At 47.9% G+C, this 13,912-nt stretch overlaps 1 protein-coding gene across 1 annotated transcript in view; it reads left to right on the forward strand.

Annotated features, from left to right (window-relative positions):
* LRP1 (LDL receptor related protein 1) overlaps positions 1-13,912 on the forward strand; it is a 491,602-nt gene that overhangs the window by 375,652 nt on the left and 102,038 nt on the right. The window contains exons 39-43 of the mRNA XM_015409543.1: positions 750-879; positions 2,875-2,878; positions 3,997-4,148; positions 6,062-6,186; positions 9,825-10,196. Of these exons, the coding sequence (XP_015265029.1) occupies positions 750-879; positions 2,875-2,878; positions 3,997-4,148; positions 6,062-6,186; positions 9,825-10,196 (783 nt within the window). The remainder of the gene's footprint in view (positions 1-749; positions 880-2,874; positions 2,879-3,996; positions 4,149-6,061; positions 6,187-9,824; positions 10,197-13,912) is intronic.

Genomic DNA, 13,912 nt, shown 5'->3' on the forward strand with positions numbered 1-13,912 from the left:
AACGTCTTCGGTCAGCGCTGGCTCTTCGGCTTTGAAACGGAGATGAGCACCGCAACCCTAGAGTCGGATTCGACTGGCTTTCGAGCAAGGGAACCTTTACCTTTACCTTTACTATATAATTTACAAATCAGAATATATCTTCCTGGGGAAGTTTGGATGCCACTCCAGAAATGCAGGAACCTAACAAACTCCTTGCTGGAGGAAACGAGGCAGGTTCGTGGTTGCTACTCATCTAGGCAAGGAGCCACTGTCTCTGTCCTCGGCATCTGCCCTTGCTTCATGTGCATGCATGAGAGTGAGTGTGCACCTGGAAGTCATGGCAATCTCTCGTGACTGACCCCTACTGCGGGCTTGGATGCTATTCAGAGAGGTGGCCGAATAAAGCCTGCCCCCCACCTCCTGCCTCTGGTATTCCTTGGAGGTCTCCCATCCAAGTACTTGCCAGAGTCGACCCGGCTTAGATTCCGAGATCTGACGAGACTGGGCTTGCCTGGGCTATCCAGGTCAGGGCGGCCACTGCAGTTTTTGATGCTTTGTGGCAAGCAAGTGAGGAACTGGGCACATACCCTCTGTCACTCATTTCCCAGCATTTCTGTCTCCCGTGCTGGGAAATCTAGTTTCAAAATGTGAATGAAAATCCAGTTTGAGGGGGGGATGGTTGAAGAATTCCCACAGGCCAGATGTAGTCCACAAGCTGTGGCTTGCCTGCTTTTGAGATGAGTAACCATCTCGTACCCTTTTACCATCAGGAAACATCTACTGGACAGACCAGGGCTTTGACGTTATTGAGGTAGCCAGGCTCAACGGATCGTTCCGCTACGTGGTGATCTCACAGGGGCTGGACAAGCCACGGGCCATCACAGTGCACCCAGAAAAAGGGTAAGAACAGCTATGGTGAGGGGGGATCTCTTCAAAATTTGTTTCACACATTCTTTGGAAGAATAGACGCGTGGGAGCTTTCCTGACCTCCTCAGGCAGGCCATTCCATAAGGTGAGGATGCATTTGTCAGTCTTGCCCATTTGATGGCCCAGGCTAGCCCGATCTCGTCAGATCTCACAAGCTAAGCAGGGTTGGCCTTGGTTAGTTTCTGGATGGGAGACCACCAAGGAAGTGCAGGGTCAGTATATGGAGGCAGGCAATGACAAACCACCCCTAATTGTCTCTTGCCCTCATCACCACCTTTAGGGGTCTCTGCTCAAGATGAATGGAGGTGTCATTGGGGGGACACAGCCGGAGAGGTGGTCCTGTAGATACATGGACCAAATTCATGAAGGGCTTTGTAAGTGATAACCATATCTTAGGCTGGTGGAAGTTCTTCCTAGCCTAAGGAACGTCCTTCCAGCTTAAGTGGCTGTTGAACCACTGATGTTGGCAGAAGGCTCCTTGGGCTGAGTGGAAGGCTTCAGACTTTGCTGGGGGGGGGGCGGTGCTTTGGACCATAGGCCAGTGCTTTGGACCAACACAGGAATGGTCCCTGCATCATTACACCTCCCCCCCCACACACACACAGTGGCAGCAGGCAAGTAGGACTCTGCTAACATGAATAAATAGGCAGTGAACCAAAGTAGCTCAAAAGACCAGCATAACTTTGTGGTTTGAATAAATTATGCAAATTAAGCACGTTTGCATATGTCTGGTTTTGTTTGCCTGTTTTATTCTGTGCTTGCTGATTATGGGAAGAGGTGAGGAGGGGTGTAGGACACTTGGAGACCTGTCCCCTGGAAGCGCTACCTGTAGCTTTGGAGATTTCTCCAGGTGTAGCCCACACATTTTCAAATCTAATGTTGCCTCAAGAGATTCTGCTGTGACACTTTATATCAGGGGTGACCAAACTTGCTTAACGTAAGAGCCACATAGAATAAATGTCAGATGTTTGAGAGCCGCAAGACATGAACAAATATCACACACATGTTTTTATTGAATAATATGCAAATTTGCATTCTATTAACATTAAATGAGACTGCCAAAAGTAAAAACAAGAGGAGTTAAAAACAGATATTGCTAATGATATTAGTTGCTGTAGATTTCCTGGGATGTGTGGCCGTGGTCTTGGATATGATATGTTTTGTCTAATGATATTTGTTTGTTAATGACATTTATTTGTCAGAGAGAGAGAGAGAAAGAAAGAAAGAAAGAAAGAAAGAAAGAAAGAAAGAAAGAAAGAAAGAAAGAGAGAAAGAGAGAAAGAAAGAAAGAAAATAGGGGAGGGAGAGAAAGGAAGAGAGAAAAAGAGAAAGATGGAAAGAAAGCAAATAGATGGGTGGAGGAAGGGAGAAAGAGGTGGAAAGAAAGCAACTTTAACTTTAAATGTGTTTTCCGAGCCTGCCCCCTGATTTGGCTTGGAGAAGGGATTCAAAGAAACAAATGCCTTCTCCAAGCCGGCTGGTGCGGGGGGGCTTTGAGAATGCATTTAAAGTTAAAGTTGCTTTTTTCTCTCTGCTCCCCCCACACTTCAAGCCTACTCAGGGAGGGGAACACTGGCTGGGGAAGGGAAGACCGATCGGGGAGGTTCGCTTCCCCAGCTACCCTGTTGGAAGCCGCACAGTATGTGTAAAAGAGCCGCATGTGGCTCCTGAGCCACAGTGAGGCCACCCCTGCTTCATAGAAATCAGCTTTTGTAGCCTTAAGAGCTAGAAACTTGGGAACAAAAGCTGAGGCTCTCATTACCTTGATTACTGTGGCTTTGTATCAGTTTCTGCGGTTACTCTGTGCTGAAAACATCAGCACAGCGCCAGTTTGTGACCCAGATGGAGTGACGGAGGGCACAGATAGGCACGCAGGGTATGGCCCTGTATAAAGTTGTGGGGGGGGGGAGAGCATTCTTTCGCTGGTTGATCTGCAGTCTGTTTTGATTCTACAATTGCTTCTGTCAGCTTGGTAAGATAGGGAGAGGCTGGTGCTGGGTGAAGACCCCAGTGCCTGTGAAATGTGTGGGACTGTCGAGGCATCTGATTCCAGAAATAAAAAGGTAGAACCATTCTGGCTCAGACCAGAGGTGCACTTGTTTCCCAGAGGCCTAGGCATGAAGATAGCGCCCTTTCCCTGCCGTCACTCCGCAAATCAACCAGCATTCTGAGACAGTTTCAGGAGGGTAGGCGTCTTGGTCTGCCTTAGAACAGTGAGATGTTAGTCTGGTGGCACCTTACAGAGCAACAAGATTTTCAGGTTATAAGCTTTCAAAAGTCAAAGCTCTCTGTCAGATACCCGGACTCGAATCTAGTGTTCGGAGGTACACCGGTCCTGAACATGGAAGCTCCATGTAGCCATCAGGGCTAATGTTTATTTGTTTAGAAAATGTATATGCTGCGTCTCCAGGCATGAGGTGGGTTACATCTAAGATAATAAAACCAAACTGTTCAAACACATCTATTAAAAACAACATCCATTAAAAGACAGTCACTTAAAAAAAAGAGCCAACGCCATTAATAGCCGTGTTGATACAGCCTGAATATTAGGTATAAATTAAGGTGCATCAGACAAATCCTCTGTGATTCAGATGTAGTCCCCAAATAAAAGATGGTTCAAATGCCACAGTCCAGGAGTCTTAAAAATCACTGGTGCAGGGGAGAAAAGGATAATTGTGGGTGGAGCTTGGGGAAGGAGGGGTTGGGGAGGGGCTTGGACTTCAGTGGGGTATAATGCCATAGAGTCCACCTTCCAGAGTGGTCATTTTCTCCAGGTAAGCCAGTCTCTGTTGCCTGGAGATCAGTTGTAATCCCAGGAGATCTCCAGCTGCCACCTGGAGGCTGGCAACCCTACTATCTTAGTTAGGCCTGTTCCAACTAGAAGGTGTGGTTGCCTGGAGGATTAGAGTTATAGCCACAGGTGTATGATCGCATGTACTCTTCTCTTGGAACTATTTGAGTTTGCAGTCAGAGAGAATGCGCCTGGATTGCACATCTGGTAGCTCCGCATCCAGTCTGAATCCACATTGGCAAAATGCTTTCACATCCTAAGATTCCTGTGTAACTCACCAGGATGGCGTGTTTCTTTAGGATGGGAAGCTTTACTGGTGTGACGCCCGGACAGATAAGATTGAACGCATCGACCTGGAGACTGGTGACAACAGGGAAGTTGTCCTGTCCTCTAACAACATGGACATGTTCTCGGTGTCGGTCTTTGAGGATTACATCTACTGGAGTGACAGGTGTGTATCTCAGTGCTACAGGGGGTAGGAGTCGCTAGAGTGGAGAAAGGTAAGGTTCTAAAATGGCTGTCGCTTACTGGCACGGGCAAAGATGTCTCAGTTTGTTTTCCTGCAGATACGTAACGCTCGTCATGGCTGGGTGTTTTGTGCACCCATTGGGCCTGTTGCATGTTTGAATTTTGCCCTGTGCTAGAAATCACATTGTGCACATGTTCATGGTATATGTAAAAGTTACCATAAACGTGAACGTGTGCATATATACGCAAAAGAGGACATCAGGTAAATCTGGGTATGCAGTAGCCCATCTGATTGAGTGTGTGCAGAATTACATATCTGCGTCTGAAGTTCTCTCCTAAATCCTAGAGACTGCAATGTTGAACAGTGCAGTTTGTCTGCCTAGCTTAGGGGTTACCAGCATGGGTGCCCCGCAATGCTTCCTCTATACTGTGGAGTCCTGTGAGCAAAAATCCTACTTTGTGAGCCTACTGGCATTGAAGTTGTGAGCGAGCGATTTGGCTGCTGCATAAATTAGTTTGCTCTGGAGCCATCCTTCCTGATCTAAGGCAAAAATGTGTGAGCCGGAGGCTAAAAAACTGTGAGTTAACTCACACTAACTCAGCTTAGAGGGAACACTGGTGCCCTGGTGCCTGCTGACAAGTGTTTTTAGAAAGTGGGCAGGGCCAGGTGGGGCTTTTGCCCAGCAGTGCTTCTGATCAGCTGTGCAGATTGGAGATTTGATTGGCTGTGCAGATTATTTTTTTTAATCCCATGGCAGCATCTGTCACAACAGCACAAGGATGTTCATGACTGAAGGCAAGCTGTGCGTAGGCAAGAAAATACTTTAAAACAGTATGTTGATTAAAAAAAGGCATCTTGTTAAACGAATCTTCTGCCCGAAGTGTTAAAGAGTTACTATTAGGCATATCTTCACTCCCTGACATTTTGTGGTTGGCTCCACCTCCTGTGGTGGCCCTTTTGTGGCTATGTCCACCACTCTGTATCAAAACTCCAAAGTTGGGGGGTCCCCTGACCTAACATGCTGTTGTGCATCAGCAGTTCATTTGAAACAGAGGGAAGTTGCTACTCAGTGAAGCTGCTTTCTCCCTTTCTGCTTCTAACCCACCACCCCCAAGAAAACACAAGGTCTAGTTTCATCTGGGAGAAATCATGAGGGAAACTCTTGAGCAAAAACACTTGGGAATATATGGGCTCCCCCCATGGCAAAGCAGGGATGGAAGTGAACTTGCTTACATCAAAGTGCACAGTTAGGAAGAACAAATGTGTGAACTTGGGTTGCCAGCTCTGGGTTGGGAAACACCTGGAGATTTGGGGGGTGGAGCCTGAGGAGGGGAGGGACTTCAGTGGGGTCTAATGCCATAGAGTCCACCTTCCAAAGCAGCCATTTTCTCCAGGGGAACTGATCTCTGTAGTCTGGAGATCAGTTGTAATTCCAGGAAATCTCTGGCCACCACCTGGAGCCTGGCAACCATCGTGTGAACAGACAAAACAAATGCATGTTTGCTGTATAGCGATAATCACATGCATAAATGAAACATGTTTTCATTGTACACTGATAGTATGAATGTTTACAGTGTCATCTGAATACGGGCACCTTTATGAACACTGACAACAAGTCTGAAGCACTGCAAATTTGTACATATGTTTGTAAATATGCCCGTGTGTGTAATTTTAGATGAATTAATCAAGGGAGAAAATGTGTGATTGGATGATCTGTGATATACATGTGCAAAGTAGGGTGCATGTTTTAGCTCATGCACTGTTAAGGTTGCACACGTGTGGAAGGTTTGTGTCTCACTTTCTTGCTGCCCGTTTGCCTTCAGCCAACTGGCAGATGTGTCAGCTGTTTGTGGTACGGTTCATGCTCACACACTGGTCTGTGCCCCTCTCTCTAGGACTCATGCAAATGGATCCATTAAGAGGGGCAGCAAGGACAACGCTTCCGAAATTGTCTCTCTGCGCACAGGAATCGGAGTGCAGCTGAAAGACATCAAGGTGTTCAACAGAGCCAGGCAGAAGGGTGCGTGAAGAATGGACTCATCTTCTTATTTACAAAACTTATACCCCACATTTATGCTCTCATAGGTCCCCCAAGGCTAGCTAGTGGGACTGCCTCTCCCAATATGACCCCCCTGGCATCCTTAGATCAACATCGCAGGGCCTTCTACAGGTGCCTTCTACAACCACTCCAGTCAGTATCCTGGCTGCAGCATTCTGCATCAGAATTTCTGAAGACTTTTCAAGGGCACTTCCACACAGAATGCATTGCAGTAATCTAAACTTGATGTAACCAACCACAGTGGCCAGATTTCGTCTGCCCAGGAAAGGCGACGGTTGGCTTGTCCAATCAAGGCTGCGGTCACACGGAGCATTAGCCACGCTACAGAGACAGAAGATAGGCGGATTTTCCGGGCGTGATCACAGCGCCACATCTGGGAAGCGTAGAGTTCCCATGGCGAACCCGAGGCTTCCCGGCGAAGATGCGGGCTAAAAAACTAGTACCTCCGAGGTACTAGTTTCCAGAAACCGTGGGGTAAGGGCGGGCGCCTGATCGCGATTCTGGTGGTAGGTCGTGGCATCCGGCGCCTGTCCATGTCCCGTCGCGAAAAGGTTTCCCCCCCCCCAAGTCTCCACGGGATGCGCACAAGCACCCAACGGCACATGTGCACACTTCGTTTAAAAACAAACAACACAGCCCCCTCCTCTTTTCCGTACCCCCCCCACTCCTGGCTCGGGCTGATCGAGAGGAACTCTCTGCACCGGGCGGCAGAGGGGGAGGTGCAGGGGGGGCGTGGTGGGAGGGTGGCCTGTCTGAAGCTCTTCCTGGAGGGGACCAGATGGAGGACACAGTTTGCATTCCTCTGCAGCCCTGGAAGGGGTTAAACCCACGGAGCCTTTTGCTAGAGAGGTTGCTTCTTTGCTGCGCCGCAGGATTGCCCTGTGATCGGCACCTCCCCCCTAACCACGGGACCTCGATGGGACGTCTGATCGCGCAGCCGCACATTATTTTGCTCCGGGGCAAACAGCCACGCTCCCCCCCCATGCATTTTCCTGCCTGTGTGACCAACCCAAAGCTGGTAAAAGGCACTCCTGGCTACAGCTGCCACCTGCTTATCCATCAGTAGGCCTGGGTCTCCGAGCCCACCAAAACAATGGACCTGTTCCTTCAAGGTAAGTGCAACCCCATTCAGAACAGGTGACACCTTAAGTCTTTGGTCAGACCTTCACCACACCAGTAGCACTTGCATTATGTCAGGATTAAGCTTCAGTTCCAAAACTGCCTCCAGACACTGGTTCAGACTGTCTGCAGTCTCCTTGGGACTGACCAAAAGTGTGAGATAGAGCTGAGTGTTGTCCACATATTGAGGACAACGCAGCCCAGATTTCCGGATGGCCTCGCCTGTCAGTTTCATGTAGATGTGAAAGAGCATGAGGATAAGATGGAACCCTGCGGACCCCACGGGCCAAGGGGCTGTGCAGCAGTCCCCCAGCGCCACCTTCTGGAATGCACTCTCCGGGCAGGGCCAGAACCACCACAGAATGGTGCCTCCCAGGGCAAGATGGGCAAGAAGGATACCGTTATCAGTGGTATCAAAAGCTGCCCAAAGGTCTGGTAGAATCAACAGTCGCATTCCCTCTGTCCATCTCCCGGCATGTGTCTTCTCACCATTATGTTCATTAAACATAGAAAATGAAAGGAGGCAGGGGGCACTTGTGATTTTAAAGAAAATTTAGCCCTTGTACAGACACCACCCAGATCAAAAATCAACATTCTACCATGAATAAGCCAATTTTTTGTTTTAAGGCGGGGGAACCAAAGATGAAATGAGAGCCAAGAGGAGAACTTGGAAATAAGAATTTTCTCAGTATCCTTACTGTTTCAAGCCTTATTTATTTAAAAGACCGTTTCTTTACTGAGACGCTTGTAAGATGGGATAGGCAGGCAGGCAGGAAGACAGATAATTTGTAATATATAATATAGATTTAATACAGATACTATTGAAATATAGATATTTGCAGGCATCCTAGTAAAATGCTCTGTTCAAGACAACGCAGTCCGACCTGATGTTTATTTTATTTTTAACACTATTTATTAGCAATATTCATAGATGATAATAATAATAATAACAACAACAACAACAGCACATTATAAAGAGCATTAATAAACTGTTAACTAACCATGAAGGAAGGACTAATAATAACCCGTGGTGTTTCAAAATAGTCATATTTGTATCCATGATGTAATCACATCACATAGAATTTGGGTGGTCCATGAAATATTTAAAGCACTCTAGGTTTGACTATTTAATGAATCTAGATGGAGCTCTAATGAATCTAGATGGAGGTCTAAATACCTTTGATTTAAAAACGGTATCAAGATTTGGAATCTCTTGATCTGTAACAAAAGCTCCTCCTAGCCGAAAATTACCAACAATCCATCGTGCACAACTAATTTCACAAATTGATGGCTTCCCTTGTTTGAATTCACTGGAAAATCTAACTAGCAAATGTGGTGTTTCAGAATAGTCATATTTGTATCCATGAGTGTTTATGTAATCACATCACATAGAATTCGGGTGGTCCACGAAATATTTAAAGCACTCTATGTTTGACTATTGAATGAATCTAGATGGAGCTGTAAATACCTTTGATTTAAAAACGGTATCAAGATTTGGAATCTCTTGATCTGTAACAAAAGCTCCTCCTAGCCGAAAATTACCAACAATCCATCGTGCACAACTAATTTCACAAATTGATGGCTTCCCTTGTTTGAATTCACTGGAAAATCTAACTAGCAAATCGACAAAAGGCGTTTGTTATCTATTGGGTGCGGTCAGATGGCGTGCCGGGAGCAGTGTAAATTCCTCCGGTCCAATGTGCTTTTTTTTAACCTGAAAGAATCGCGATCACACTCACCTCCTTGTTCCGTATCGCTGTGCAGCCACATCGTTCCCCGCCGTCCACGCAGGGTTTTTTCCTCTCAGTTTGGGCACGCGCACGGGCAGCCATCTTTAGTATTGAAATTTTCACGCGTGCGCAGAACAGCGATTTCCCCTTCAACCCAACTGCTGTGACGCTTCCCTTTAAATGTTAAAGGAACACTCCCCTTTACACTTTTACTCCGAAACTGGCCTCCCTGAGATCCTGAACTCATCTATACAGCAAAACTAGGCACTGTTTAAACTTTGGTTTTATTAACGCCGGGGCGAAGTTCCGCCCAAGCTCATATTGCCGACGCTTAAATTTAAAAAAAAAAAAATGGCGAAAAGCGGAAGCCTCAGGCAGCTTTCGAGCGGGAAACAGGAAGTGGCTCTATGCCGGCGGGGGAGCGATCACACAGGGGGGAAATGCAGCTAGAACCAGAGCAGCAGGAAAACACCACTTGGGGACCTGGTAGCAAAATACTCCAGTTTAAAGGGGGTTGGGGACGGGAGACAGATGTTGGCTGTGTGATCACGCGTAAATAGTCCGTTTCTAATCGGCATGTATACCGGCTCAAGTGGCCCGTCTGAACGCGCCCATTGAGGTACGAGGCAATGATAGTACAAGTGGAACAGACTGAGGTAGCGGCTTCACTCCCCCGGGCTAGCCGTACCCTTCAGATCAGACTACAAAGCACCATAGCCCTGATTTTATTTTTCTGTGTTGCTTCTCTAGGTACCAATGTATGCGCTCAGAACAACGGTGGCTGTCAGCAATTGTGCCTGTTCCGGGGAGGGGAACAACGGACGTGCGCATGCGCCCACGGCATGCTCGCTGAGGACGGCGTGAGCTGCCGTGAGTACGACGGCTACCTGCTGTACTCGGAGCGTACCATCCTCAAGAGCATCCACTTGTCCGACGAGAACAACCTCAACGCGCCCATCAAGCCGTTTGAAGACAGCGACCACATGAAAAACGTCATCGCTTTGGCTTTTGACTACCGCTATGGCAGCAAGGGCAGCAACCGCATCTTCTACAGCGACATTCATTTTGGCAACATCCAACAGATCAATGATGATGGAACAGGACGTAGGACCATAGTGGACAGTGAGTACTTCGGACGCGCTTCTTCTTTCTTCTCTGATGGCTCCCTCTGGGGAGTGTTTAGAGGAGTGCAGGCCGATCTCCGTGGGCCCTGGAGAATAATGTGGAGGTTCACCTGGTCCTCTATATAATCTCAGACTTCTGCTTCTCGGAGGCAGGCCCATAGCTAACGCGGGGCCCACGGGGCCTGGCCCCCTAGCAGTTTTTATGGGCCCCCTTCCTGAGCCTTGGCACCCCTACCCCAACTCCCCCTGATTGCCTGTCAGCGACAGGAGAACAAGGGCAGTGATTTCAGAGGCTGTCCCTGGTGCTGTGCCACGGGAAGAGGCACTGGGGCTCCTTGGGGGGGGGGGAGCTGGACCCGGAGGCTGTGGCTGCTGCAGCCCTTGCCCTGGAACCTCTGATTGGATTAGCAGGCGCCCCCTCCCTAAAATGTCCTTAGCTACGGGGCTGCGGAGGTGAATGCTTATTCAGAGCTTTCGTGTGCTCGAAGGATGTGGGGGGGAAGTGTGGAGTTGCCAGCTTGTGGCTCAGTCACTGGGAATGCTGCTGTTTGAACTTGGCATCAAGCAAGGAAAGTTTACCTTGGAGGTTGTGATAGGACAAAGGAGAGAGAAAGTGATCTCTGAGACAGGACTCAAGGGCTTTGCATGTCACAATCCGCATGATGGATTGTGCCCAGAGGACATTAAGGAGCCAGTGCAAACTTTGAACAATAAGCTGCCTTGGCTCCTGGATTGTGGTTGAGTGCAAACACATGCTATGACCTGGGGAGCTTAGGCAAACATTCAGAAAAATGCAGATTTGAATTTCTGTTGAGGAACTTCTTTTACTTGGATGGACTTCGGCAGCTACAGTTAAAATGTAAAAATCCTGATTTAATCTATGAGCCTTCAGCTGGTGAGTTGGGGCCCACATGCAGGGTGTGCCCTGACCTGAGGAGAAATGTCTCAATAGGCACCACCATCATTTTAAGGAAAAATAACTGAAGGGATGCAAAGGGAGACCTGTTTTCCCTCAATACTGTCTCGGAAGGGACTGCACACATACTTTCTCCCCCTTTGGAGCCAGTTTGGTGTAGTGGTTAAGTGCGCGGACTCTAATCTGGGAGAACCGGGTTTGATTCCCCACTCCTCCACTCGCAGATGCTGGATGACCTTGGGCAAGCCATAGTTCTGACACGGCTGTTCTTGAAAAAGAGCAGTTTCTGTCAGAGCTCTCTTAGCCCCACATACCTCACAGGGTGTCTTTGGGTAGTGAAGGGTGGGGTATAAATCCAATCTCCTCCTTCTCCTCCTCTTCTTCTTTCTTCTTCTTCTTCTTTCTTCTTCTTCTTCTTCTTCTTCCTTCTTCTTCTTCTTCTTCTTCTTCTTCTTCTTCTTCTTCTTCTTCTTCTTCTTCTTCTTCTTCTTCTTCTTCTTCTTCTTCTTCTTCTTCTTCTTCTTCTTCTTTTCAGATTAGCTGCTCTGATATTTAGCCATGGGTTCATAGTCCCTGCATCATTTCCTATCCTTCTCACCTGTTAAAAATAAGAGGACACAGTCTACCCCAAACATGATGAATGATGCCACTACTGGTTGGCCAAGATTATTTGGCCAAGGAATTCATGCAAACCAGGGCCATTGATTTGATTAAAACTTTTTTAAGTCTGGCTTTTACTTAAGAACTAACAAATTAGAGATGGTTAAATAATTTTCACCCATGTGTTATCGCAACACTTTAGTGCAAGTTCTTTTTTTTTAGAATAGTCTGAAAAGCGCTCCAGTCCTTCCAAATTAAAGAAACAAGCTGCCACTTATATTTTTGGGAGGAAAGATTGTCAGAGCTCTTTGACCCACACTGTGACAACTTGTTAATAAGTATAGGATCCCAAACTTTCTGAATCCAGTCACGCTCGGATGGGGGTTCTGGTTTCTCCCATTGCTGCGTGATGACAAGACAGGCAGCTGCTATTAAATTCTGGATTACCTTTCTAGGCAGTTTTTTAATTATCAGAAGTTGGGGGGGGGGAATCTCTCCTTGCTTCAATGCATTATGGAGTGCTCAGATGAGAAATTCAATGAGGCCAAGAGACAGCTGAAGAGCCCACGGTGTGACGTTCGGTTGCAAATCTTTAAATAAAAATCAATTTTCTCCAGCCAACCCAATAATTTCCCTGTGCTGAAAGCACTGCTGGTTAAGGAGATTTGGCAAAGTACAGTTTATTGGCAGGTAGATTATTAGGCAATTTGTCAAGAATTCAAATACAGCTCTGTTGTATTGTTTGGGTGAGACTGCAGCACAGTACCACACCGTTCAGCTGTGGATCATTTATCCTGAGCAAAGTTATACCTTTCGGAGCCCGTGCATCTTCTGTATACTTTGAAGGGTGTGCCTCTCCTTTGGATTGGCCTGGGGAGTGGGCATGCTGATGCCAGTTTGTGCCCACACCGCACATTGCATTGCCATCTGGTTTGGTGCTGACTTTAAACCCAAGCCAAGATTCCCAAAGGTTTTAGAATCAGATGGGGAATATCTTGCTTGTCGGTCAGGGGCAAGGTTTGGAAAACAATACTGAACCTGCTCTAAGGGTAAGGTGTGAACACACAAAGCTGCCTTATACTGAATCAGGCAGGGACAGAAAAAGGGCAAGAAACTGAACCTTAACACTAAAATTCAGAACCTAACAAAGGCTGCGGTCACACGGAGCATTAGGCACGCTAGAGGGACGGAAGATAGGCAGAGTTTCCGGGCGTGATCTCACCGGCACATCTGGGAAGCGTCGGGCTCCCGTGGCGCAACCGAGGCTTCCCGCCGAAGACGCGCAGTAAAAAACTAGTACCTCGGCGGTTCTAGTTTCCTGAACACTCGGGGCAAGGGCGGGCGTCTGGTCGCGTTTCCGGAGGTAGTTCCGGCGCCCGCCCACGTCCCCTCGGAAAAAGGTGTTTTTTTTCAAAGTCTGCATGGATGCACACACGCACCCAAGGGAGCATGCGCACATTTGAGTTTAAATAAAACACCAACCAACCCGTTTGCCCGCGCCCCGCTTTTTTGCCGCGCCGCAGGACAGTGGAGTGATTGGCACCTCCCCCCTACCACGGGACCTCCACGGGACCTCGATCGGTAGGTCTGATCAAGCAACCGCATGGTTTTTAGCCCCGGGGCTAACAGCCACGTTTCCCCCCCGCATTTTCCTGCCCGTGTGACCGGGACCAAAGGTCAGTAAAATGTGAAAACCACATTTATACTGAATCAGACCATTGGTCCTTCAAGGTCAGTGTTGTCTATTTAGGCTGACAGCGGCTTCCCGGAGATGCCAGGGATTGAACCTGGGACCTTTTGCATGCCAGGCAGGTGCTCTACCACTGAGCCACAGTGTACATATGCAACATTATCCTAAGCAGTGTTCCCTCTAAGCTGAGTTAGTATGAGCTAGCTCACAGTTTTTTAGCCTCCGGCTCACACATTTTGTCTTCGCTCAGGAAGGATGGCTCCAGAGCAGACTAATTTATGCAGCGGCCAAATCACCTGCTCACAATTTTTGCTCACATGACTCCACAGCTTAGAGGGAGCATTGATCCTAAGCGAGATCATTGGTACGTCTGCCTCAGAATTGTTGGCTGTGAGTGGCTGCAGCTCTCGAAGGTTCCATGCCAAGGGCTTACCCAGCACCTGCTTCCTGGAGTACCGGGGTGGGGAGATTTAATCTGGGACCTTCCGCACATGCAAACCGTACTCTT

Source organism: Gekko japonicus, unplaced genomic scaffold, assembly GCF_001447785.1.
Source record: "Gekko japonicus isolate JY-2015 unplaced genomic scaffold, Gekko_japonicus_V1.1 scaffold1353, whole genome shotgun sequence".
NCBI lineage: Eukaryota > Metazoa > Chordata > Lepidosauria > Squamata > Gekkonidae > Gekko > Gekko japonicus.